The 23060-nt window shown below is 36.9% G+C and overlaps 4 protein-coding genes and 1 non-coding gene across 12 annotated transcripts; 4 read left to right on the top strand and 1 right to left on the bottom strand.

The window, feature by feature from the left end:
- Window positions 1-787: 787 nt before the first annotated feature.
- On the top strand, window positions 788-1419 carry LOC102620396 (NADH-ubiquinone oxidoreductase 20.9 kDa subunit). Its single transcript, XM_006467245.3, has 2 exons — window positions 788-1020; window positions 1093-1419. Exons 1-2 carry the CDS (start codon window positions 867-869, stop codon window positions 1254-1256), a joined length of 318 nt encoding a protein of 105 aa, XP_006467308.2. The 5' UTR covers window positions 788-866; the 3' UTR covers window positions 1257-1419.
- A 6545-nt stretch (window positions 1420-7964) lies between these two features.
- On the top strand, window positions 7965-11242 carry LOC102620670 (scarecrow-like protein 13). Of its 4 annotated transcripts, none has more exons than XM_006467246.4 (2): window positions 7965-8129; window positions 9221-11242. In XM_006467246.4, exon 2 carries the CDS (start codon window positions 9400-9402, stop codon window positions 11041-11043), a length of 1644 nt encoding a protein of 547 aa, XP_006467309.1. In that variant the 5' UTR covers window positions 7965-8129; window positions 9221-9399; the 3' UTR covers window positions 11044-11242. The 4 variants fall into 4 exon arrangements, with proteins under 4 accessions (XP_006467309.1, XP_052290673.1, XP_052290672.1 ...); XM_052434713.1 differs by lacking the exon at window positions 7965-8129 and adding an exon at window positions 8211-8234; XM_052434712.1 differs by lacking the exon at window positions 7965-8129 and adding an exon at window positions 8244-8893.
- A 40-nt stretch (window positions 11243-11282) lies between these two features.
- Window positions 11283-17714, top strand: LOC102620955 (pumilio homolog 18). Of its 4 annotated transcripts, XM_006467247.4 has the most exons (8): window positions 11283-11422; window positions 11608-11849; window positions 11958-12012; window positions 12220-12543; window positions 12628-12777; window positions 12847-12953; window positions 13183-13267; window positions 14277-14656. In XM_006467247.4, the coding sequence occupies exons 4-6, from the start codon at window positions 12267-12269 to the stop codon at window positions 12948-12950; spliced, it is 531 nt and encodes a 176-aa protein (XP_006467310.2). In that variant the 5' UTR covers window positions 11283-11422; window positions 11608-11849; window positions 11958-12012; window positions 12220-12266; the 3' UTR covers window positions 12951-12953; window positions 13183-13267; window positions 14277-14656. The 4 variants fall into 4 exon arrangements, with proteins under 4 accessions (XP_006467310.2, XP_006467311.2, XP_052290675.1 ...); XM_006467248.4 differs by lacking the exon at window positions 11958-12012; XM_052434715.1 differs by lacking the exons at window positions 11283-11422; window positions 11608-11849; window positions 11958-12012; ... (1 more) ...; window positions 12628-12777; window positions 12847-12953 and adding exons at window positions 15989-16509; window positions 16594-16756; window positions 16841-17004; window positions 17116-17714 and having other exon boundaries at window positions 13178-13267; window positions 14277-15609.
- Window positions 17715-18052: 338 nt separating this feature from the next.
- On the top strand, window positions 18053-18126 carry TRNAT-AGU (transfer RNA threonine (anticodon AGU)). Its single transcript has one exon. It is a non-coding gene; the product is annotated as a tRNA-Thr (tRNA).
- Window positions 18127-18296: 170 nt separating this feature from the next.
- On the bottom strand, window positions 18297-21612 carry LOC102621433 (thymidine kinase a). Of its 2 annotated transcripts, XM_006467249.4 has the most exons (4): window positions 21043-21557; window positions 19307-19451; window positions 18830-18951; window positions 18297-18743 (listed from the first exon to the last, which is right to left on the bottom strand). In XM_006467249.4, the coding sequence occupies exons 1-4, from the start codon at window positions 21360-21362 to the stop codon at window positions 18488-18490; spliced, it is 843 nt and encodes a 280-aa protein (XP_006467312.1). In that variant the 5' UTR covers window positions 21363-21557; the 3' UTR covers window positions 18297-18487. The 2 variants fall into 2 exon arrangements, with proteins under 2 accessions (XP_006467312.1, XP_024951142.2); XM_025095374.2 differs by lacking the exons at window positions 18297-18743; window positions 18830-18951; window positions 19307-19451 and adding an exon at window positions 19458-20782 and having other exon boundaries at window positions 21043-21612.
- Window positions 21613-23060: the final 1448 nt, after the last annotated feature.

Below are 23060 nucleotides of genomic sequence, written 5' to 3'. Positions count from 1 at the left end.
GAAGCTCAAGTTGTTTCGCGTCCGATATATGTGATAAGTTTCAGTTTATGCGGTTGTTCTTTTCCTTCCTTCAAATCAATAGCAAAAGAGATAGCAAGTCGTTTTTTCATACAAGATAATGGTTAAAATGTCATGCACTTGAAATAGTCATTTAACATTTAAGAATAAAATGATCATTCAATGTTCAAGGGTAAAATAATTATTTTTAATTTTATAACAGTATTAAGACAGCAATACAAGAGTGATATATTTTATAAAATTTAGGTGGATTTATACTAAAAAAAAAAAAAATAGTGTTTGAATACTTTTAAAAAGGTCCGAAAAAAAAAAGTTGTCGGTTGACAATAGCCCGTATACATATAACACATCGATTAATGTATTGGTGGGGTTTGCAAAGAGTGTCTCCGATTAATATTAAACGAAGGATGACATGACTCTGAAAATTAAAATACCCTTTCTGGAGAAAAATCTACTGTTACATCAAATTTTTCGTGAGAGATCGATCTCCCCATAAGGGAAAGGGATGGAATGGAACTGGTGGTGGTGCGCTCAAAATTGTTGAAAATACTAGCCCCACCCACCATTGAGCCACAAAACACGAAAAGGACTAAATTAGACAGCACCAACCAATGGTTAACACGTTGAATTAGTCTGTAATTTAATTTCTAAACGAAAAGCACGCAACGTGTGTAATAATTCTATGATATCGCAAAAGCGGCACCAATCGCAAGAAGCCCAATTATGACCCAATGCGAGAAGCCCAAACTCAGCCCATATCTGAATTCCCATTCAGGCGTCGAAACTTGAAACTGGCACGGAACAACAACGAGCAGCAACCATCGATTCACACAAGCAGCAGCAACAGAATGAACACAGACATCACAGCCTCGGAGAAGCCACAGTACCCAGTTATTGATCGAAACCCACCATTCACCGCGGTGGTCGGCAACTTCAACACCCTCGATTACCTCCGTTTCTCCTCCATCACTGGCGTCTCCGTCGTCGTCGGCTACCTCTCCGGTATTATCCCTCTTCACCTCCATTATCTCAGTCATAGAGTTTGGATTTTTAACTTTATTAATATCGATGCAGGGATAAAGCCGGGCCTCAAAGGGCCGTCGATGGTGACAGGTGGATTGATCGGGTTGATGGGTGGGTTTATGTACGCCTACCAGAACTCCGCGGGTCGACTCATGGGTTTTTTCCCTAATGAGGGTGAGGTGGCACGTTACCAGAAGCGTGGATTTTCCAGCTAGTATTGTTTTGTTTTACTTCTTGTTAATAAAATGTTAAACTGCCGGAATTTTTTTCGTCAAACTTTATGTTTTATTGAATTGTGATGCCTGTCGCTGAAGACAATTTAGGTCCATTGAATGGTTTGATCCAAATTTACTGAATGGAGCTACTGTTGGTGTTTTATGGCCTTTCCTTTTTACAATTGCATAAGTTTAGGCTACAGTCATAGCTGTTCTGTAATTACTTGGAATGTGTGTTTGCAGGCATAAATAGAACCCTTTGATATTATATAGTGTATGTAAAGTGTTGGGAAGGGTTTCCAAATTTTAGTTTACATCTTCTGATTTTGCCTCTTGATATGACAATGGACCTGTCTAGGTTGATAGAAATGAGGACGGAACCCACTGTAGACATAATTTGGTATGTTTTCACTATTTCTCAATCAAAAGTTCAACTAATTATTTCTCTGTCATTGTGTCAGAATTACCAAGCTGATGTAGATTTATTTAGGAGCTGTAAGGAGGGAATATGGCCATTGGTAGTGTACAAGTGTTAGCTTTCTCTCTGGAGTACTTAGTCCATTAATCAGTTTATATACTTTTCAAACAACTTAATTTGTGTATGAACTTAAATTTCAACTTTCAAAAACCTCGCAATCATGCCAACAATTCCAACTTGGAGTCGGCCTTTTTGTTTTTTCATTTCCATTTGAAATCTTTGGCTGGCAGAGGGGTAACATTTTGAAGCTGGAGACCTAGAACAGTTTGATTTTGGTGATGCCATGGTTGAATAGGATTTTGTCTTATTTGTTTCCTGGTCAGTAGATGTCATTGCTATCTACTATCTCCTGTCAGCCATGTCCATAGACCCAGCTACCTAGCATTGTATTTGCTCTTTTTCTCAATCCTAAGATGTGGAAGCTCCTCGGTACGAACATCTCACTTAAATACCTGTGGGTTGAGTACTTAGTGTTGCTGTTGTATTAGTTATATTCCCTTAATTGGTGAAAGAGCATCAGCAGCACGCCTTTGAATATCAAGATATTTGACTCAACCAATTGAAGGATGATTTTTCCTGTTGATGCTGACGAATATCATATCTTGAACCTACCTTGGAATGTACTAGTATATGGTTGTTCATCAGGGATTTGACCCAATGTATTCTCTTTTCATTTCATCTTTATAATAGTTTCGTATAACCTTCATTGGCAATAATTTCTCCTTTCCATAGAAGACTTACCATTATTTGCATTATCTAACTTGGCTTCAGAAAGGCCTGAGTGATTTTTACTTTTTGTATATACAGCAGTGACTCAATAATTTCTTTGCTAATAAGCACGCATAGTATGATGCCATGTTACATAGTTGTGCACGCATAGTATGATGCCATGTTACATAGTTGTGCACGCATATTATGATGCCGTGTTGCATAGTTGTAGACTTGTAGTACTTCGATTGTATGCTATGGTTGACAGGGATAGCTTCCAAACTGCTAAGACTCATTTCACGAGGTATGGAGAAGTAAGAAGTTTGCTTCCTTATTCAGTTGTAATATTTCAGAGACCATCTGCTCTGCCCCTCTGAAGTTCATCTGCTTTCATTTGTTTTGGAACGGTAAACCAAGGCAGTTTAGATTCTGCCTCAAAAAGTTGGGTTGCTCATCCTGTGTTGTTGTAATGGATTTGTGACAAGACAGGTCTGTAGATATTTTGACTAAATGTGTCAGAAGAATAAATGTCACAGAGACACAGGATTGGAGGTTTGGTCTTGTAGGTGTTGGGTGTTTGATAACTGTCGGAGAGGTTCTTCTATCTGTTATTAATATGGTTACGTGGACACAATCCCCAGATGAATGTTAAGAGTTTTAGCTCGTGTCATTTTTAAGTCGAGGCATTGCATGAGTCTTCCAGTCAAAAGTCAGAACTCAGAACCATCAACAAATCTTCTTACTCCATACTAAAGAAGTCTTCCTGGCCAAGGATCATTAATCTTCCAGCTCCTCAAACTCAAAAATTTGAAGTGAGCTTCGGTTTGGGCATGCTGGAATCTAGCTAAGACTGGCTTTTCATTCCAGCCTGTTCTTGAACAATCAGAAGCTGCAGCTTTATTTCAGACTGAAAATGAAGAAATAGATAGGTGGAGACTAGTTTTTTCATCTTGTTTTGGGCTAGGCTTCAAAGGTTCACCTTGGATTTGGGTTGGGTACTTGGGTTGTAGTTACAGCAGTTAAGCATTTGACTCAGCTGAGTTTGGTCAGAAAATATTACCATAGCTTTTGTTTTCTTTACCCAGGACTAAAGCCGACAGGACTGCACTAGAAATCCATACTGGTCGAAAACTGATTTTCTCTTGACTGGCATGTCTCAGTCTACACTCCACGCACGGCGTAAGAGGAAGGCTTTTCTTTGATTACAAAGTAAGTTAGTCAAAAGAGTGCGAGTGTTAGCGCCAGCCAGCCATTAAGCACAAAATATCGTTGTTGCTGTTGGAAAGAGGATCATGACTTTGGCGACGGCAATAATTCAAAAAGACTCACTGCCACTGAGACACTGTTCGCGTTCAACTCTCTCAAAATTGATCTCTTGTTTCCAAGTCAGTTCCTTTCCTTTTTCTTGTTTCTTTCTTGCTTTTTCCAGGAAAAGAAGCAAGCACTAGCAGTATTGTGATTATGACTTCATCATCCCACCAGCAGCAGCATCCTGCGTTTGAAGCTGCTTTTTTGGTCTTTATTCTTTGGCGTAAAGGACGAGATCGAGAGACGTAGTATTCCACGCACATCCACGGGACTCGACTAGCTTACAGAATCTGTAAGGTACAGACTGCAGCATCAGCCGTTGGATGTGGTTGGATGTGGAGTGAGAAACTGAACAATAGAAAATCGGATGGTGGGATGACGGGAGATGTTTGTTACAGAATCTGTACCATAGACAGGTCCACATCCACGTACATGATACATACTAAAGATGAAATTGAAAGCGATGATGTTTCTCCTTCAGACAATATCAGATAACACTAAAAATTTTTCACTAGGGTCCCATTCAATCCCGTTCATCTTTGTTTCCCTACACTGCGTATATGACGCGCCCATGGCACTTCTAGCGGCCCTAGGTCCCAATCCCATCAAATGCCTGTGACGACTTCTCATAGCCATGACTCAAATGTTATTGTGGGTACAAATCAAATTAATGGAATTGAGAATCACAATTCATAATCATGTTTTCACGTGAAATTACGCAAAAGCTAATATTGGATATCGTTTTTGCTCATACGGCCATGTATTGTAACGTATGCAAACAATCTGTAGTCTTTTTATTCAAACCTGTGTAGCAACCAAGACATCATTACAAAATAGCGAGAGTGTAACTAAATTGACTGGCCAATAAAAAATACGATTTTCTAAACATTACTTTCAAAGCATTCTTTGAGACTCGTACACACTACACAGCTCTAGCCTCTACCATTAGATAAGAAGCCTTCTTTAATATAATCTTAATCTCAAACAATCCTTTTACCAGCTCTCCTTTGCCCATTGCTTTATTTATTTATTATTATTTTTTTTTCCCCCTCCTTTTTCCTTTTTGTAACTTTGAGGTCGCGATGAGGTACTCAAGATAAGATCATGATGGTGGGTCGTAATTCAAGTATCAAAAGCATAATAAAGAGAAGCACCAAGATTCTCCTTTCTCTTCATTCCTTTAATCAACATCATCAACAGAAAAGATGCATTCCGACAGATTTACCGCGTAGAAGTTAAAATCATCATCCGGACACACGTGTACACAATAACAACAAAATATTATGAATACTAAATTTTTATAAGCTAGAAAAGTTAATAAGAAAGTTATTTCACCATAATTAGATATACACGAATGTTAGGCCTTTCTATCAAAACTTAAAAGAGTGATTAACATGCAAATTATTCAAAAAGAAGACTATGGATTACCACACCTCGCATTTTGGATGCGGCTAAATTATTGGATTTTGTTAATTTTTATTATTTTTTTAATTATCTAACGGTGTTTAAATTATGGGATACGGTACTCTTTTACGCTAAAATAATCAAATACTAAATAAAAACGTAAAATGAGTTATATATATAGTCATTTTTAATGAGGACATGTTCACTTTATTAAAGTGATTATGTCATTAAAATACAAAAAGTTATAAATTTTAATGTATTAGAGATTGTATTTTTATTTTTTGTTTATTAGTGGCATCTTGACATAGTTAAAATAAAGATGTCCTCCTTAGAAATTTTCTTCCTTTCTTTTTTTGTGTGTATTGTTACAAAAAATGTGAAAAATCAAAGAATAAATGATGGTGCTATAAATCCTGCAACAGGATCATAAATTTTTTTTTTTAAAAAAGGAGAGAAAACGACAGGGGCTACAGGAGAGCACAACAACTGTACAGCACGATAGCAAAGAGCACGGTTGTTGGAGAGGATGACTGCCGAGTGCCGAGTAATATTGGAAGCAAGCATAGCAATAAGCCCAGCTATTGGCCTCCAGCCTGGAGATTGGAAGCCTAGATGAGCTGACAAAGACAAGAAGGAAGCACTAACCAATAATCACAAAGGGCAGCTGCCCCCCGCTTGTCATAAAATTTTCAAAAATATTTTCTAAATTACAACTATAAATTGTATTTACCCCAATAAAATTTGTAATTTGTCCCGCCAACTTTGATTAATTTACAAAAAGGTAGGTTTAAAATTATATTTTCATCATCAAAATTACTTTTAACTAATTTGTTAAATCTAAAATTACTTAGAAGTACTCGAGAAAAATTAAATTCTTTTAAATAAATTAACTTTGTCCCTGATGATTCTAAAAGTGACTATGCCACTAAATTATATATATGCGAATAGGTCAAAGCTCCCAAAATAAGATGATAGATTTTGTAAATATATAATAGTAAAATGATTAATTATGACACTTGTACAGGTTGTTTGATATGTTACCACTCTTAAAGTAGTGAAGGGACTTATAGTAACCCAATAAAATCTGGTATCTGCAGCACCAAGGAATATTCAATATTTCACGTGTGAGACGTAGCACCTGCTAATGGATTACCACCCTACAAACAACATTATTGGCCGGCAATAAGTAGGACCCACAATATCTGACGTGGCATGCTCTGATCGGTGTACTACAAACGATTCACTCGTTTTAATCCGCGCTGGAGAGTTTTCTGATTGATGAAATTTGGGTGTGTGTTCCGTGTTCCCAAAGGCACACCATAATTGACGTTTCGATGGAGATGACAGCTAGGTCTCACGGTAAGACCATGGTCAAGAGCACAGAGTAATATTTGCTCCACGTTCGAGTTGAAGAAGTGGAGTGGAAGACGCTAATGGCCACGTCACCGAGAGGAAGAAAGGTCACTGAAAAGAATTAATGAATTTGAGGAATATAAAGAACGTTGGCTAATTAAAGTAGAAATAGAACTGAGCTGCTTCGAAGAACGAGCAGCTCGTGCCCAGGTAAAAAACATTATCCCAGAATTGCCCTAATTTCTTCTAATATTAACAAGAATAACATTGTCGTGTCGTCAAAGAAACCGTGTGCTGGAAAGCCCCGAACGCTCGTGGTTTTGCCGTGATAAGGATCTAGAAGACGAACGAACAAGAGCAAGCAACAAAACTGTTGACCAGTTGACTGTTTTAATTATTTTTATCATCATCGATGACAACGTTTGTGGCTTTTCAAATTTTGTCTGGTTTTGTTGTTCGGGCCATTTTTACTGACATTATTAAAACTTTAGATTAATATCCTACTTGGCTTAATTAATTTCCTGCAAACTTCCGAAGCTTAATTAAAGTATTGACGGAGGAGGTCAAAAAATTGAAGTACGTCAGCTCCAGTTGTGTTTAATTGACCCACTTTTGTTGGCACAGGCCCGTACTAGAAAAGGATGAAAATATGCGTAATAAATTAAATTAAATTAAATCAAATCTTGTTGTGTCAATTATTCAACGTTCAATATCCTGACACGTGTTACATAGTATTATTAATTTATTCATACAAATTAAATTGTACAGGAAAAGCACACAAGACCACTCGATGCTTGCTCATGCTTTGTCAGCCTTACGTACATACAAAGTTACAAACAGTCGTATTCCACCAGCCAATTAGTTCTATTATTTGTGCGGCTTTCTTGAAACCCTCGTTTTCTTTTGCCGTGTTTCTCAAATTACATTGTAAATTGTAAATAGAGGAGGATAACGTCAACACAAATACAAGAGCCTTTTTTTTTCTTCAATTAATTTGTGTTGTACTTGGTTGATTTTCATATTGTTTTTTTTTTTTCTTCACGTTCTAGTTTTGCAATTTAATTAATTTGTCATGATTCATGCTAATTAGTAGAAGCTACTAGTCGGAAATTGCTCCACAATAATCAATATCATCAATTACATAGACGCATATTTTTTTTTTTTTTTTTTTTTTTTTGAAAAGAATTTTCTACGTCAACTAACAAAGAAAAGTAACTACACGGACCAACCGACCGCGCACACACGCTCTCAGTGGTCAGTACTCAGTAGAATTAACTTTTGGGCTGGGATTGACGGTTGATACAAATAATACAAATTACAACTAATCCCAGCAATTAGCAGTACCATTATTATTTTATTATTTTTGTTTTTATAGCATACGTGTTCCAAATATCTAGCCAGGAGGGCATTAGTGTAAATTAACAAATTCTCAGGGGGGGATAGTGGGATAAATAACCATATAAATTACATTAGAGGAGGCACTTTGGCATCATTCTATGTTTGGGGAGACAACATACCCAGCTCAACACGCTCACTACGTTGAGTTACTCTGAAAGAAAGAAGAGAAGATTAATATCCTCAAAGCTTCATGTTCAAATTTCAATCTTGACTCTAATTAAAAGGTATGCCAAGAACTGAACTTCAATAACAACACACGTGTTTTTATTCAAGTTTAAGCTTTGTTTCGGTTTGTTTTATGGATACTATTTGATGGACGGAGGTCAAAGGTTATTATTTATGATATGGAAGTAGAGGGTTGTCTTAATTAATATTCCCAAAAATGAATCCTTTTGGCTTATCAATTTGTTTAGGATTTTCATTTTGTTGAGCTTTGATATTTATTTTGTTGGGTTCATAAGATTTAATGCAAAAAAGGCGTGGTCCGTTTGTTTCTTTCGCTTTGAAATTTGAATCTCAATCTCAGCAGCTGTTGATCTGAGTGGTTAATTGTTTTAATCTACAAAATAAATCTCTAGCTATTTGTCATCATAAAACGTTTGATGCCCCTTTAAATCTGGTGACGTAATTCGATATTTATAGTTATTTTCTATATTCAATGTAAAATTTTATGCTTTGACACCACACCAGGGCTGGAATTTTTTCTTTTTTTTTTCCTTTTCTCTTGAGTTCGTTTGTCGGCTTGCCGACTGCGTGTACCTTTTAGCCTTTAAAGTGCCTTTTTCCCCTCACGCTTATCCTTGGAAGCTTCAATTGTTTCTATTGGTTGAAGAATTGAATTAGAACCGCAAGCTTTAGTTTTGTACATTAACTTAAGTTGCTTCTAATGAAAGCTGACTTTTTAATTAATTGGCTGCTGAGTTTCGCCCTTGGTTTCAAGTTTTTGCCGATCTGGTTCTGGGAATCATCTTTCTCTTTGATGTTTTAGGTGATTATTTTAAAAGAATGAAGAATTGCTTAGAAGAAACTGTTTCTTGTGCCATCTTTTGATTGTATGTTCTCCTTTCGATTGCCATCTTATTGCATGCTGAATCACTTCCCAGTTTTAGAGAAGATAGTCTTGTTTCTTAATGCTTGGTCGCTTGTTTGCTATACCTTGTTGTAATAGAATTCTGTTCTACTTGAACGTTCCCATGATACTTGCTTGTTCCTGCTTTCTGTTTTCCTTTTTAAATTACAGCATAACATCAGACAGCCAAGACGTTGTATAGTCTCTAATTCTCCTTTACAATTTTTCTTTTCTTTTGGCCCCCAGATATGGCAGTTCTATAACTTATTTGCATATCCTACTGTTGATCAAGATATGCTGATTGGTAGCTTGTTACTTGTTCGCGAATAAGCAATCTTGCCTAGTAAAAGAAGCATTTCCATTACAAGTTGCTGATATACTCCTGCCGGTCATTCTTTGTGTTCCAAGTGGTGCGTGAATTTTAGATGCAAACATCTCAGAAACACCAAAGTGCAGCCAGTGTCCAACGAATGTATCACCAGCCTGTGCAAGGGATTGAACCCTGTTGTTTGTCTCATGTCCAAATTTTGGACAACAATATATGCTCAGATGTTAGCAGTCAAGGAACCAATATGTCCTTTCAAACCTACAAGGAGCAGTTCTATACCCTGGATTCATCCACAGCAACTACTGGTTTTTCTCATGACTCCCCTTCTGCTGTCAGCATTTCATCTAATCGGAGTACCTTTTCTCCACAAGGTTCTCAGTCGTACCAGTCAGATCCTCATCATTCTCCTGACAATGCATATGGATCGCCCATGAGTGGATCGTCCATTGTTGATGAGGGCAACGAACTGAGGAACAAACTGAGAGAACTGGAAATATCCTTATTGGGGCCTGAATCAGACATCATTGACAGCTGCAGCTGTTGCTTTAAGAGTGGCACCCACCAAGACACTTCTGCAGCAAGTTGGAACTGGGATCAGCTGATGGAAATGATCCCCAGATTGGACTTGAAACAGGTGCTGATTTTCTGTGCTCAAGCCGTATCTGATGGTGATATATCAACTGCAGCAGGTTTAATGCGCGTGTTGGAGCAAATGGTATCAGTCTCTGGGGAGCCAATTGAACGGCTGGGTGCGTACATGTTGGAAGGGCTTAGAGCAAGGTTGGAGTTTTCAGGGAGTAAAATCTACAAAGCCTTGAAGTGTGAACAACCAGTGAGCTCAGAGCTGATGTCTTACATGAGTGTACTCTTTCAGATTTGTCCATATTGGAAGTTTGCTTACATGTCAGCAAATGTCGTCATTGGGGAAGCAGTGGAGAATGAACATATAATTCACATCATTGATTTCCAAATTGCTCAGGGCACCCAGTGGATGTTCCTCCTCCATGCTCTTGCAAAACGGCCTGGTGGATCCCCACTTGTCCGCATAACTGGGATTGATGATTCCCAATCAACCCATGCTCGTGGTGGAGGACTTGATATTGTAGGGAAGAGACTGTCGGAGTTTGCTGCATCCTGCAATGTCCCATTTGAATTCCAAGATACTGCCATGACTGCTTGTGAGGTTGAACGACAACATCTAAGGGTTCAACCTGGGGAAGCTGTGGTGGTGAATTTTCCTTTTGTACTGCACCACATGCCTGATGAGAGTGTGAGTACTGAGAATCATAGAGACAGGCTATTGAGACTGGTTAAAAGCTTGTCACCCAAAGTTGTGACCCTTGTTGAACAAGAATCCAAAACCAATACATCTCCATTCTTTCACAGGTTCCTTGAGACACTGGATTATTATACAGCTATGTTTGAGAGCATTGATGTTACTCGTCCAAGGGATGACAAGCAACGTATCAGTGCAGAGCAGCACTGTGTGGCCCGGGACATAGTCAACATGATAGCTTGTGAGGGGATTGAAAGGGTGGAACGGCATGAACTTCTTGGTAAGTGGAGATCACGTTTTATGATGGCAGGATTTACCCCATATCGATTGAGTCCTTTGGTGACAAATGCTGTGAGGGATGTATTGAAAGACTATGATAGTAACTATAGAGTTGAAGAGAATGATGGGGCTCTTTATCTCGGCTGGAGAAACAGAGCTATGGCCACCTCTTCTGCATGGAAGTGAAAAACCATTATAGAAACTCTGTATAATTAACCCCCACAGTTTTTGTTGTAGCTTTTAGAGCACGAGTCATAGTGATATTTGTTAGTTGTAACTTAATAGAACGGAGAGTAGCTGTCAATTATCATCTAATAGAACCTCAACTTTACTGTAAATGTCCACGTTGTAATATGATAAGCAGACAGGTCTGAATTTTACTGAACTTACGGTGTTATAACGTTTGTGTTTCTTGGTTACTAAATGAAGGAAAAAATTTCTGTTCAAAAATCAACCTGCAATGGAGATTTCAAGATTGATTGCTATTTCTCAAAATTCTCCAAGTCCTGATGACTGAATACAACCGTGTCCCACGCCTCTTGCTTCTTTACAAAGATTAATTAGGGTACTTGAATTGTACTAAATATCTGTTTTGGATTAAGGATCTTGTCTTTTAATTTCAAATTAATAAAAAGGATTTCTATTAATTTGCTTGCCGTCAATATATATATATATATATATATATATATGCATAGATTCTTATCGACAAACGGTGGTTAGTCTAAACGACATCGTTTGCCTAAACTGCAGGTTCGTTTCTCAAAATCACAAGCAAAACGCAAAGAAGAGCAGTTACAGCAAGACATTGGTGTCAAATACTGATTTGGCAAAATTTGCTGCCAAAACAGTTAAAATATTAATAGAGAATTAGAATAGGAAAAAGAAATTTAAGTCCTCGCCACGACTGACCAGACCAAGGACACGCACCAACAGCTGGGTTCGATGGTGCATATGTATTTACTACATCAATACAATCAAATCCTCCATCCGAGGTAATTCTTCTATGTCATTTTACTAACCCACGACGAAATTTCAGTTTTTTTTTTCTTTTTTCTTTTCTCTCAATCAAGTTTGAACCTTTATGTTTCTGTTTCATTCAGTTTCAGTTTTATCTAGTCATGAATGATAAGGAACTGCAACTTTCACGAGATTTAGGTGATTATTTTACATTTTACAATCACATACTCATGTGGGGTTTTATTTATTTTATTGTTTCGTTTGATCGTTGTGTGTCAAATGATGGATATTTTATTTATGCCTTGTTTAGAAATTGAATCTTTGCCGTTTGTGAGATTGACGACGAAAGGCTAAAGTTTGTATGTGTGTTTGTTTTTATTTTTTATTTATTTTGGGGTACTGCAGAATTTGAAGTTAAAGAATTTTGTTAAATTGGTTGAATGTGAGTGAATATGGAAGAAGAGAGAAAATTGCTGAAGGAGCAAGAAAGGGAACGAAGGCGTTTAAGGGATAGGCAGAGAAGACAGTCTATGAGTGTTGAAGAAAGGGAAAAGCATCTTGCTAGACGTCGAAAAAATTATCAACTTAGGAGATTAAGAGCTGAAAATGGTCAGTTAGATTTGGATCAACCTCAATCTCAAGCCACAACTTCAACTAATCAACTTACGACATTAGCATCTGTTTCATCAGATCTTGATTCTGGATCCCATCTTTTGGCAAAGTCTGAGAGTGAGTTTCTGTTGATTTTTAGAGACTTTTTTTCATAAATTTGAAAATAATCACACTTGTAACATCTTCTTGCTATTTATGTAGGTTTGGAAGTTCCAGCTCATAAGTTAGCCAAGTTTTCTGGGCAGTTAAGGTTGAGTCAATTAAAACAGCTTGCAAGATCAATGAATAATTCTTTGATCAACAATCATAAAGTAGCGGTAGATGTGACAATAAATTCTAATGAATCCAGTGGTAAGTTTATTGACATTGAGTGAATGATAATTTATGATGTTAGTTCCCTTATTTTGGATTGTTGTTCAGGTGTATCACCAAAAGGGTTGCGATTGAATCATGTCAAACATCTTGCACGGTCATTGAATTCTACTGTGAAAGAGTCTGCGAGTCAAAACCAGCAAGCCAAGTAGAAGGTACAACATATTTGTGTACAATTGTTCTTTACTACAACATTCTCATAGGGATAGTTTGAAGCATTTGTTCTTTGAGTTTGAAGTGAAGATAAATGGTCTCGCTTGGTTGTGGAGAATTAAGATTATCTTTGTGATGTAATTTCCCAAATGGTTGATTTTTATGTTGCACTTTTGGTTCATTTTCAGTCAATTTCCCAACTGATTTGTAAATTTTTGTATTACATTTCAGGATGAGTCTTTCTTTTGTGAACTACAGTCTGCAGCATATGAGGATAACAATTAGCTTCTCCCAAATGCTTCTTGATTGAACAAGTGTAAGTTGCTTAAAGGCTATTGATTTCCTTTCTACTTCATGAATGAAGTTGTTGACTGGAAACATTATACTGGCATCAGTAAACTCTATTAATTTTTTTTTTCTTCTTTGTTTTCTTTTCAACACTGGAGATTTTTTGTTCTCTAATTTATGATGTGATTTATGGGCAGGCCGTTCCCAGAACTTAGATGTATCTATTTTTTCTGTGTGTTAGATCAGTTTTGAATAGTTAAGGACATGGTCATAACCATTAATTATTGGGACATGTTAGTTTTTCAATTGGATTTGACCAACTAGTCAACTGTATCTTAGTTCTGTGCATAAAAAATTGAGGGGTAATTTGTATTGATTAGCTGTTAATTGCATGAGTGAAGAGATGCATGAACAGTAATATTGTTTTACAAGGCAAAAACTGAAGACGTTGCAAGAGAAGTGAATGTGGCTTGACAATATTTGAGTTGGGGAGACAATGAAATTCAGGCTGCTAATACTGAGTCCCCTTCTGTTCCTCTGTTCTAATTGTGTGTTATCCAGTGGTTTCAGAATAGGTTATTCATTGTGCATACATCCTTTCGATCCTTTATTCATAATTTACAAAATGTGGTTCATGGCTGTAAGTTGTATGTTCTGGTTGTTTCATTGTTACAACTTTTTGCATTCAGGGCACTGCCATATTTTCTCCGACTGAACTCGTAAAAATAATGGATATCTTTCGGTAATGTATAGAAACTATTGTTCTTTTCAAATGTGAAAATCATGGAGAGAGTAGAATAGCATTTATAACCAGTTTAATTTTGCTTCCTGTGAATATACTTAATTGCACAAACTTATTCTCCTTACAAAAAGAGATATTTTCAGGGTACTCCTAAATTCATAATGCATTGAAAGTTGCAAAAATAAATTCACTCTGAAGCCAGCAATTCCTGCTGGCTAATATAGCTTATTACATTAGGAAACTTCTTCTCTTTGCTTACTCTGTTGTTTTACTTTATTATTCTATGATCTTGTAGGCTGAAGCACGCTATTGCAAAGTGAAAGGGCATTGTTGGTACTGGAAAAGGCACAATCTGGAGCTTGATTTTGCCTTGGGGCCAGGGAAAGACACTGATGGGGAAAAAGAATTCTTCAAAGTCCGAGAACACATTATAGTCTCAAGTGACAGAAATTTTGGAATATACTTATAACACAATTGTTTTCAAGCAAGTGGCAAAATTTTCTAACTTAGACATTTCTTTTGCTCTTGCTTTATATTCGTTACCATCATTCTTTAGTTAATGGTAGGCACTTGTGTTTTCCTCCGGTAATTTAGTGCAGATAACACTAATGTTGTTATTACAAAAGATGGCATAATCTGTTAATTACTAAATTTATAAAAAGGAGATTAAGATTACACTAATATTCCAATTTTAATATATGTCTCTAAAAAATTAACAGATGCTAAATATGATTTTAATTACAGTAATTGAAAACTACATTACGTTTGATTTAAAAAAATTGCAAACATATATTCATTTTGGTGGGAACTGTTTTAACGACTTAAAACAAGCTAGCCTTTTCTCTTTCGACTCAGGAATGCTTTACTTTTTCAAATTAATGCTGCGGATATGTATAATTTAGAAGGATGCATGAATGATTTATGCTTTTTTTTTTTCTAAATGCTCATTTTGTATGGATTTTTAATTTTATGTTTCTATCCAGCGGACCACATAATTCGAATACAAACTTTATTGATTCATATACAATCCAACCAAAAAGAAATTTCTTTTCGTTTAGAAAATTGCACTGACAATTGTTGCCTTCATCTCCACAAAAGGAAAGTAAAAGAAAGAATAAATTTCGAACTGTAATTCTGCTCTAAATCAAATATTCATTTTATTTTTATTCCTGGTGGTAAAAGAAAGGAAATTTATGCAAAAAATAATAAAAAAAGAAAAGTAAAACTTCCATACAACAACTGTAATATTTGTTTGTTTATAATAAATAAACAAATATCCACAGCTTTATGTCAGATTCGTTGTGTTAGTGTTTGTGATAGTGTTGTAACTCGTTCTTCTTGTTTCTTGCTTTGCAAGTTCCTGTGTAGACTCATTGGTAGTGTTCCGTCATCTCAACTCGACTTCGGTTCAATGCCTAACTCAAGATCACCGCCTCCTTTTGATTCAGGCCTTGAAAGCTCCCTGTATTTTTTGAGGAAACTTTCTGTGGATAACAGAGTTCCCCCCACTTTGCCTTTCACTATTAGCCGTTCAACAAGAAGATTACACGAGCAAAGTTCCATTCCTGCGACTACTCCATTGTTCTCTCCAAGTATCTCGGCTGGTCTTATCTTGTGCGTGGGTATAGGTAGTCTCACGCCTCCGCGTCCATAAGTACATGCATATTATCTATGTATGTATGTATGTATGTATGTATCTGTATACATGTACTTTTTTTGCCATAAAGATTTGATCTTTGTATGCACATTTATGTATTTGTGTGCATATAGGAGACCCACACACGTGTATATGCGTTTGCTCCCCTTTTGTGTGCGCATATCTGTCTTCATATATGTAAATGTCGGTAAAGGTTTGATTTTTATGTGCATATTGATGTTTGTATGTGTCTGTTGATATGTAAATATGGGAAAAGATTTGATTTTCATGTTCACATTGATATTTGCATGTATCTCTCTGTGTGTGTGAAGAATTGATTTTTTATGTAATTTATGTGATAGTCTGTGCAGGTGATTCTTCAGGGAACCGGCAGTCTATGCCTTCAAACAGGTATATGAAAGGGTATGCTGAAAACTATCATCTAGAGATAGTGATGGGGAATTTTGGTTCTGGAGTCCCGCCATGTCTATTTGGGGGAATCAAGATAACCTTTTTGATTTGGCCAGCATATTAGAGGGAGGAAGAAGGCCGGACTTGAACAGAGGGATTGGAATTGCAAATCTTAGTACATCTATTGGTCCTGGAACTTATGGCAAAAATGCTTTGCTGGCACAGCCAGATTATGATATCGTTCTGCTAGGAAAGACTGAAGGTGGCTCTCTGTTCCTTCAGAAAATGTTATCCGGAAAGGACTCAACAATTACATATAAGATATTTGAGGCAGTGTATAAGTACCCATTTGATCTGATGACTGATGGATATGGATGTCATCTGTTTGCTAAGCTTATCCAATCATGCAGCATGAACGGATTACACTGAAGATAACCTCACAATCTGAATTGTTTTACAAGGCATCAGTCTATAAAGATAGGTAATCACCCTAAATCCCAGGCGTTACTCATTTTTTGTTCATTTTCTGCTTTTCTCGACCAATTTCAGTTTCTTGTTTGGGCAGTGCACGGTCAATGCAGAAGCTGATCAAAGTGCTAGTTGGATCACCCTGCATTTCTCTTGTGATTTCAGCTGCATACAGAAGATTCAAAGACATGATGTTTAGTAAAGAAGCATCGTCTGTTATAATCAAGTGTTTGGAGACACTTGATGAACAGAAAAATGAGGTAATCTTCACTTTAACGAATGTCACATTTAAGAGTCTTTTAGAATTACACATGAAGAAGATAATTTGTCGTGTTTGGTACTAGGTACTATATCTCGCAGCCATGAACCACTTTCGGGAGCTAGCCACCCACGTCAGGGGATGTGTCTCCTTAAACAATTTCATTAATGAAATGAGAGGTCCACGCAGAGGAGGACTTCTAGATTTAATTTCTAGTCATGCAGAGTTCCTATCAAAGGATCCTTCAGGGTAAAGACCACTCTTCCTTAACTATATGGTGCTTAATTTATGAATGAAGTTGTTCAAAGAATGATTTCTTGGCATAATCTATTGCTTAATTAATGGATTTTTTTTTCCCAGAAACTATGTTGTGCAGCATGTCCTAGGACTTGGTGATCTGAAATATTCTGAAAAGATATGCTCTCTTCTCAAAGGAAAATTTGAAGAACTCTCATTGCTAAGATGTGGAAGTCATTTAGTAGAGAAATGTCTGAAGTCTCCAGGAATGGCACATTATGTTGTTGATGATCTTTTGAAGATCAGCGACCATCAATTTTTACACCTTGCCAGCATAAATATGGGAACTTTGTGATCCAACAAGCATTAAGGGTGACAAAGGTAGTTTGCATGTGATTTTTTAATTATAGCTTTGAAGATCATATACTGAATGCAGTCTTTCTGATTTCTCCTACTTTCCATTTTCCTGAATGGAAACATTTCCCATCACAAATATCTTCTTGAGAAACTTCTAAATGATGATGCTCTCAAGGTAGGATTTGGAAGGCATGTCTTCAATTTGATCGCTACAGGGATTTCAGATGACTGAGCGTAACATAATCCAAGAACTAGGCCAGTCGTCGTTTATTCAGGGCATTGTGCCGTTTAATTTGTTTGCACGATTAGTTCCCAGTTCTTCCATTTGATCTTATAAGTTGTGTGAGATAAGTTTATAACTTGTGTGCAAGAGAGTACAGGTCAGTCATGGCCGAAATTCAGATTGTGGTGTTGCAAAGAAGTTGAAGAACTCTTATGACTGGTAGCTAGATGTTGTAGCCACGTCGTGTCTTATTCGTCTCTTACGAAGTAGAGCATTGTTAGTACTGTACACTTCGGATGTAGTTCCTGTTGTTTTGGTAATGAACTAGTATTTGTCTTCGTGCATGCGCGGGTTCATTAACGATATGATTTTACAACTTCATTTCATTGTGAAAAGGAACGAGGCCTCGGCCGTTTGATAAAATTCCAAGACCACAAATTAGGGTTCTTTTCCCATTGACTGGATCGACCAAACAATCAAGCTTTCATAGCTCAGTTGGTTAGAGCACCCGTTTAGTAAGCGGGAGGTCTTGAGTTCGACTCTCAATGAAAGCAAATTGCTACTGTTATTTTCGGCTACCGAAATACTGCATTAGGGATTTGGGAGAAAGAGACACCTGCTGGATTATCGAAGATTGCGAGCCAAATGCTTAAGCTTAACCATAAGATTTATCTGTAAAGATTAGTTCACCTTGGAAAGTGGAAGCTCCGTTCTTGTTCACGTGTTAACATGAGAATTTCAAGCTTTGATTATACACACAATAAACAAGCACTTCCAAATAGAAAATGATACAATTTGTACAGTATCCAACTACATCAATTCTAATTTCCAATTTTGCTCATTCAACGTGCATATTGATTGATGACACCAAAAGGGCTGCCTATGTGTACATAATTGATCAGAGTATTTAGTGTTTTACACATAGGAGCCACACTGAACCTTCTGAGACTCTAGCACAATTCTTGCAGCTTCTACAACTACTTGTCCGCTTACATAGTGCTGCCGGCACACAGGCATGTAGATATCAGACCCTCCAATCAATTCCGTCTTTGTCTCCTCAGTCTTCCTTAAAGTGAAGAAAGCACGCTTCCCACAGAACTCGCATCGAGCAGTTAATTTGGTTACAGAATCAGCAAGCGGAATTATATCAATCACAGAACCAAAACTCCTTCTGCAACAACATTTCCCGCCGTCAAAACCCCAATAAAACTGTTATAAAAATGAGATGGGCAATTGGAGGAAAGTACCTTCACATACCTCAAATAGTCACCATCTAGTCCAGCAACTATCACAGTTTTTCCATCATGATCAGCAGCTTCACGGCAGAAATCATAAAGGTCTTCAAAGAATTGAGCCTCATCAATGCCGATCACATCTACCTGTCACCAAGTATTGGACATGAATATGACATTTAAAAAAGGTGCACACGTACATGGAAGGCTTCAACAAATATATAATCACAACCAAAATTTATAAAAATTGATGGCAGCCTTCTGCCATACATGCTTTGCCTTATATTTTATAAGGTTCATTAACCTTTTAAAAAAAAAAAATGCAGCATCCATTAACCAGGTACAAATGAACTGCACATTCACAATTAGGATTTTTCTATTTTTTATGTTTTTTGAGAAAACAATTGGAATTACTTACTTTCATAGAAATTGGACTAATAATTAAGTATTTACAGAGTACCATTTTTCATGACACAGATCATCAATTTTCACATTGAATTACCTGATCATAAGCATCAGAACCGAATTTTTGTCTGAATGATGACAAGGTGGTCAACGCACAACATGGCAATTTCACCCCATCATGTGTAACTATGGAATCTAACCCATATCTTGTATCCTTATTGGATTTTATTACTGCTACATTTCTGCAAAAAAAGGAAATAGTAAGTGCAAAAACTTGGACTAGTTCCCACTTCAATCAAGAACACAGCCAGCATCCTTTAAAATGCATGTTATTTCCTTAATCATCTGATTAATCTCCTTAGAATGCTTATGCGATTTATCGCCCATTACGAAGAAGTGGACCATCCCTAAAACTTCGATCCTGCTATAACCAGGCTCTTTGACCACCCCTAAATCCCGCATCATCCCCCTAACCTCCTCAACATTGTCCCAGGACCCAACATTGGCATATGCATTCGCCAAGACCACATACTTCCCAGCATTTTCTGGGTCCAATTCGAAGTACTTCTTAGCTGCCACCTTCACCAGGTCAATGTCTCCATGAATTCTACATGCCCCAAGTAAAGCACCCCATACTACAGAGTGTTCCATACAAGGTGAACTAAGAACAAACTCATAAGCCTCTTGTAACTTCCCAGCACGTCCCAAAAGATCAACTATGGCTGCATAATGTTTCCCTCTAGGTTGGATTCCATAATCCCTCAACATGGATGAGAAGTAATCCCAGCCTTTATTGACAAGACCTCCATGGTCACAAGCAGAAAGCACAGCAAGAAAAGTAACGTAATTTGGTCTGAAACCTTCACTTGTCATCCTATGAAATAATTGAAAAACCTCTACGACTCTTCCATGCTGTCCATACCCAGCTATCAAAGAAGTCCAAGTAACAACATTTCTATTTGACAATTTATCAAATACTTGACGCCCATCAGAGATACTACTGCATTTGAAGTACATATCTATAAGAGCACTATTAACTACAACGTTTTCTCTAATACCACACTTGATCATGAGACCATGGGCTCGTTTCCCGTAGTCCAATGTGGCCAAGGTGGCACACGCTCTGAAAATTGATGCAAACGTATACTGGTCCGGTCTCAAACCATTTTCCCTCATCTTGTAATAATAATCCAGTCCAACTTCTTCAAAGCCTTTTTGCACATATCCAGCAATTATAGCATTCCAAGAAATCAAACTTTTTTGCTGCAGCTTATAAAACAGAACATGAGCAGTTACTAGATCCCCATATTTTGCATACAATATCAACAATTTGGTTTTGATATATTCATTGGGAACATATCCAACAATAACCATTTGAGCATGAATTCTTCTCCCTTTTCTATATTCTTTTGTGAATATGCACTCTTGCAACAAAAGAGCGTATGTCCCCTCATCCACTTTCAACCCTGTTCGCCATAATAATCCAATAGCTTCACTTAATCTCCCAGAAAAACAAAGGCCCCTTATTGCTTCATCCAATTGGATGACATTGTTACGTAGATTGACCTGAAAGCTGGGAATATCTCAGCAGTGACAATCCCATTCGATCATGGAACATAAACATATTTGCAATTCCAGTCCATCAAACTAAATTTAATGAAAAATTAGAATTCAGAACAATCAAACTTTAGGAATAAAATTGATGCATTCCCACAACGGTACCTATTGATAGACACGACCCAACACTTAAAACAAATGCCACAAGTAATACAGTCAAATCCCAAGCAAACCCATTGAATAAAACATGAATAAAATAAAAGAGAAGCAACAAACCTGCCCTTTTGGGTCTCAGCTTGAATTCTTCGAAGAAGCGTGGTCGTTTTTCCGGCAAACATGGGTCCTACGATCACGTGAATCTCACCTGAGGGCGAAGAAACAGAGGCCTCCGAATGCAGGTTTCGATTTTGTAAGGAGAAAAGAGGGGGTCTGGGCGAAACCATTGAGTGGATAAATTTAGGGTTTCGAAGAGACGTTGCGGGATTCAAAAAACAGGATTTTGAGGCAAGAGTTGTGGCCTTCGAGAGGTGAAGGGAGATGGGTGTCAATGAAAAGGGCGGGGTTATTAGACACTTCATTCTTGAAATAGTTGACATTCAGTTAGAGGGAGGTTAGGGTTTGAGCAATTTTGGCATGCTTCGGTTAATTTCAGGGTTTAAGGATTTGAAGGTGTGGGAGACAAGGGAGGGTGCTCTAAGACTAAAGAGCGAGGGTAGGGGTTTACGGGGAGTTTCGTTGTTTTTATTTTTTTTGTTTTTACCCATCCAGGCCCGCCCAGCGACGAGAGTGTGTACAGAAAATTTCATTCTAGTACAAAACATCATTCGTTATTCCACCAATTTAAAATGAATCTCGTCATGTTGTCTTCTTTGCTTACTTGGAATTGGACATTCCTCACTGTAATGGTTATTTATTTCCATTCGGCTTAAAGAGTTTGTTGAAAAATTGTCATGTAGCACCCCATACCTATTAATGAAATGGAAGCAATGTAAATTATTAACTCTGACCATACCATCAAAATTATAACAAATAATGACAGCATTTAACATTCATTCTCCCCCAAAACCAAAACACAAACATACACCACAAAATGAGTCTCAATAAAAAGGTGAGGGGGTGGGAGGCTTATCTTCTTATAATTAAAACAAGCTGAAAATTTGATAGGGTTCCTTAAGTAATATGAAATCATCATATAATATTCAACCGATTTATAAGAGAGTTTGTCCTATGTCAAAGATTTTAGCTTTGATATAGGATAAGCTGTCTTTGTATTGTGGAATTTACTATAAATGCTGTATCTACAAGCGTTTGGTCTCCCACTTAATCAAGTGGTTGCCATGAAATAAGCCTTTTTACAGAAACATGGTAGGAATCTAGGAGACATTTGAACCACTTCCCACATAATTATCATCTTCCATGTGCATTTTTAATCATGTTTATCTATGTATTTAAAAAAAATCAAATGCTATCCAATTGACCACTTATGTTAGTCTAGGTCAATTTATATTTACTTTTTTAAAAAAATTCACTATTGCTTAAACACTCACTCATAAAGTTTGATTTTGATTTTGTGTTTACTCGCTTCAGATCCCTGGTCAATTTTTTAAAAAAAAACTGCTTTAATAACCACTTAAATTGCTGATAAAAATGAATTTTAATAAGTAAATAAAGTCACTCGATTCATTTATTTGGTTTTTACATCCGCCAACACAAATTGGAGACAATAATGGAGGACCACGAGGCTTTTTGCATGCCATTTCCATAAAACAATAGATTAAAAAAAATTGAAGAACTCTAAATGAATGATCAATTCACTCTTTTTTTTTTTAGAAGAATGATCAGTTCACTTAAAATATAGGAAGTGGAGCAGTTGCATCAAACAAACCTTATACTTAGCAATTAAATCTCACTATCATTAGATAATTACTTTATATATATTTATTTTATTTTATATAATTAACGCAAGCACATTAGCGAGTCTTAAAAATATCACTTCTTATAATTGGAGGTAAACATTGACCTCAAATCCCACTACGTTTATATATATATGCATGTCTAGTGCAACTAGGCTAGTTGTAATGTCCATTTTTCAGCTGGGCAAATGAGACATGATTTGTGGCTAACATATTTCACCGGCTTCGAGTTGTATAGTTTAATGACCTGCAACTTTTTTCAAAGAATCACAGTGACTACTTTATACTCCACCTCTATTTGATTCCAATCATTACAGCAATTAAATAGTTCACCACTTGCCTCTACTCATTAATCTTATATATTCTAATTAAAAAATTTTA

This window comes from Citrus sinensis, chromosome 2 (assembly GCF_022201045.2).
Source record: "Citrus sinensis cultivar Valencia sweet orange chromosome 2, DVS_A1.0, whole genome shotgun sequence".
Lineage (NCBI taxonomy): Eukaryota > Viridiplantae > Streptophyta > Magnoliopsida > Sapindales > Rutaceae > Citrus > Citrus sinensis.
The sequence above is the reverse complement of the archived record's forward strand: the minus strand, read 5'-3'. Positions and strand labels throughout refer to the sequence as shown.